General features: G+C 35.6%; 1 protein-coding gene across 1 annotated transcript; it reads left to right on the top strand.

Moving 5' to 3' along the window:
• The first annotated feature begins 226 nt into the window (after positions 1-226).
• On the top strand, positions 227-2,369 carry LOC143569853 (uncharacterized). The gene is made up of 2 exons (XM_077055659.1): positions 227-1,072; positions 1,936-2,369. The coding sequence occupies exons 1-2, from the start codon at positions 257-259 to the stop codon at positions 2,245-2,247; spliced, it is 1,128 nt and encodes a 375-aa protein (XP_076911774.1). The 5' UTR covers positions 227-256; the 3' UTR covers positions 2,248-2,369.
• The last annotated feature ends 722 nt before the right edge of the window (positions 2,370-3,091 follow it).

Below are 3,091 nucleotides of genomic sequence, written 5' to 3'. Positions count from 1 at the left end.
ATATTTTTTGAAATGTGAAGGCTTTAAAATTTAAACTTTGTTTTTTTAATCATTCATTTAATCATTTTAGAATTAAAACTAGAACTTGAAACGACGTCACACCAATCGGCTGTTGATTATCATCTCCAACTCCAAGAATCCTAGTATTTAACGTAACCAAACCAGAACACCACAACACAACACTTCCAACATCCAACCTCATCAAATCGAAAAACATCACCTGTCTCTTTTAACTCTTTCCTTATTCTCTCCAAACATGGCTTCATCATCAACACATGATCACCACCACCACCAACCACTCCCCACGGCGGCCCCACCACCAACACCTTCCACCACCCTACCTACCACCTCTGACTCCGCCGCCACTGACTTACTTTCCCGCCTTCTACACCGCCTCCCGCCGTCGTTATCCAACTCCACCACCACCCCGTTGCTCCTCCGCCGCCGGTCATCACTCTCAACCACCACCACTCCTCTTATTATATCCTTCACTGACGTTAAATCATCCATATTATCAAACCTACCTGTAATATCCGAACTTGGGTTCTTTCAACTCACTAACCACTTAATACCACCAGAACTCGCTCACTCGGCCGATTCAGACTCGGTTTCCATTTTTAATCTCTCAACTCACCAGAAGCAGCAATATTTTCCGAGACACTGGCCGCTTGGTTTCGACGTTGAAGATGAAGATGAAGGTGATGCTGACTCGGTGTTTCTTGACTCGGTCTGCTCGACTGAGTCAACCGAGTTGACACTGAGTTCGCTGCGTGAGTTTACTAAGGAAATGGAGAAGGTTGGGTTGGCGGTTGTGGATGCGCTAACGTGCGCCGTGGGTGTACGGTGTCCGGGTTTGGATTACCCGGGTGCGGTTAATTCGTTGATGTGGATTTCGGATGTGAATAGTGGTTTGGGTGAGAAGATGGTCGGGTCCGGTAGGTTTTACCCGTATGTTGTCGGTTTGCATTACCAGACGAGGAAGCAATGTTGTAACTTATTGACGGACACGGGTTTGGTACCCGTGTTGTGTGAAGTGGGTTCTATTTTGGTTACCATTGGAGACATTGCTCAGGTGAAAATAAATATATTTTTTCTTTTTACATCAAAATCTCTTTATATGGTAACCTTTTTAGTGGCTTTATTTAAGCATATCTTTTGTTTTTGGCGTTATTTTTACATGGGTTTTTCTTGCGTTGATTAAATTTTAACACTACCCATTTTTATTCGTGTTAAAAACATAATTCTTAACTTGTAGACATTTGATTTGTTGTGTAATTCAAAATTGTTATTTTTTAACTTATTAATCTGAACATGTTAAATGGGTTTACAGGTGTTAATAAAAAAATGTAAATGTTTTATGACTTATGAGGTTTGATAAGTAGGACAAATTTGAGTTACAACAGCTCATCTGCGGATTAGCCGGATAGATATGTTTAAAAAATGCTTAAGTTCCTAACTTGGATTTTATATGGATTATTATTATTATTTTAAAGTTAAAAGTCTATTTTGAAATTATTATTTTGGTGACATAAACCCACCACGTTTTAAAAAAATATGGAATTAGAATTTAGTGCTTGCGGTTCTGTTGAGTGTCGACTTTGATGGCTGCAACTAGAGCCAACGATCGAATATATCTTATTAGTTAAATAGATAATTTTGGTTGGTTTTACTAATTTTTAATTATTTTTATATAATATACAGATTGTGGCTTGATAGAAAATCATTTGATGTGATCTTAAAGTCTATTTTTTGTTATTTGTCATAGAACGCGGTATTATATATGAGATTATTTCTAGGTGTGACATGATATTGATTTAGACTTCAAAACTTCCCATTTTTGTCATTTTGCATGGTTCATCTATCTTGAATTTTCGGTGCTTAACAATTTATTTTTTCATTTCATGAATCAAATAAGTTACTTTTTTTATTGTATAGGTATGGAGCAATGGAAAACTGAAGAAAGTGAAGGGAAAACCGAGTTTAAGCACAGAAGAAGGTGGCGACAACTCAACTTTATCAATGTCGCTATTGGTTACATTGTCGCTAGAGAGCACCGTCTCTCCTCTCTTTCCGAGGGCGGAGATTGGTGGCACCGATCACACTGACAATGATGCTAAAGATGTTCAAGAAGAGACAACGGAAGAAAGACTGTTCAATTCATTTTCCTTTGAAGATTATGCTTGGAGAGTTTACCATGAAAGAGTCCCTCTAAAAGACCCCTTGGATAGATACCGGAACAAATTGTGAAGAAATTTGTGTCTTGTGAAGGATTTTATTTAATTGTTCTAGAATTTGATACCATGTGTGTTCTTTTTTGTGAAACATTATATAATTTGAAGTGATGGTATCGTTTTTTTGGTTATATAAAGAGTATACTTCGCTTTCATATAAAAAAGCATCAAGAAAAGCTGACTTGATATTATTTTATTTTGTTTTTGTTTTTAAATGTTATTACATTTTAAAGTTTAAAAAGAAGGGTGCAAAGCAAGCTACTTTTTGCTGTATAAAAGAAACCTAAGAAAGTAAGTCAAAACCGCATTAGAATATCTTAGGTTAGGCAAAACAACGTTTGCATCTGACCTTAAACAATTTTTTATTATTATTATTATTATTTTTTTTTTATAATAAAGTGATTCGAATGCTCTGTAATTCATGACAGAAAACTTATTAACTTAACAATATAATATATAGAAGTGTTTGAAACGTTTATATTGTTACTCAATATAATTGTTAAACAACATGAAGTTAAATGAAAATAATGTGATAAGTGATTGTAACACTAGTATTTCTAAGACCTGATTATAGAAATCTTACCGCAACAGCGGGAACGATTGCAATACTACACTTCAAACATCAGATATTTAGTTTGGCATAGCGGACACAACGTTTTTATTTACAAAAATGATTTGAAATCCCTCCCCAAACTTCGATCTTGATCAATCATATTTTTGATGTGATTCGTGAGTATAGCATGCCTTATGTAGTTATGTTACATAGCATAAGACACGAGTAGTTAAACTCAAGCCCTATATCTCTTAATAACTATTTTAACATGGTCAGCCCATGCAAGCCACCCCTTATTAACAGAATT

Source organism: Bidens hawaiensis, unplaced genomic scaffold (assembly GCF_021521415.1).
Source record: "Bidens hawaiensis isolate Kalapana, Puna unplaced genomic scaffold, B.hawaiensis_p1.1 tig00024672_1, whole genome shotgun sequence".
Taxonomy (NCBI): domain Eukaryota; kingdom Viridiplantae; phylum Streptophyta; class Magnoliopsida; order Asterales; family Asteraceae; genus Bidens; species Bidens hawaiensis.
This window is presented reverse-complemented; position numbering and strand designations above follow the sequence as displayed.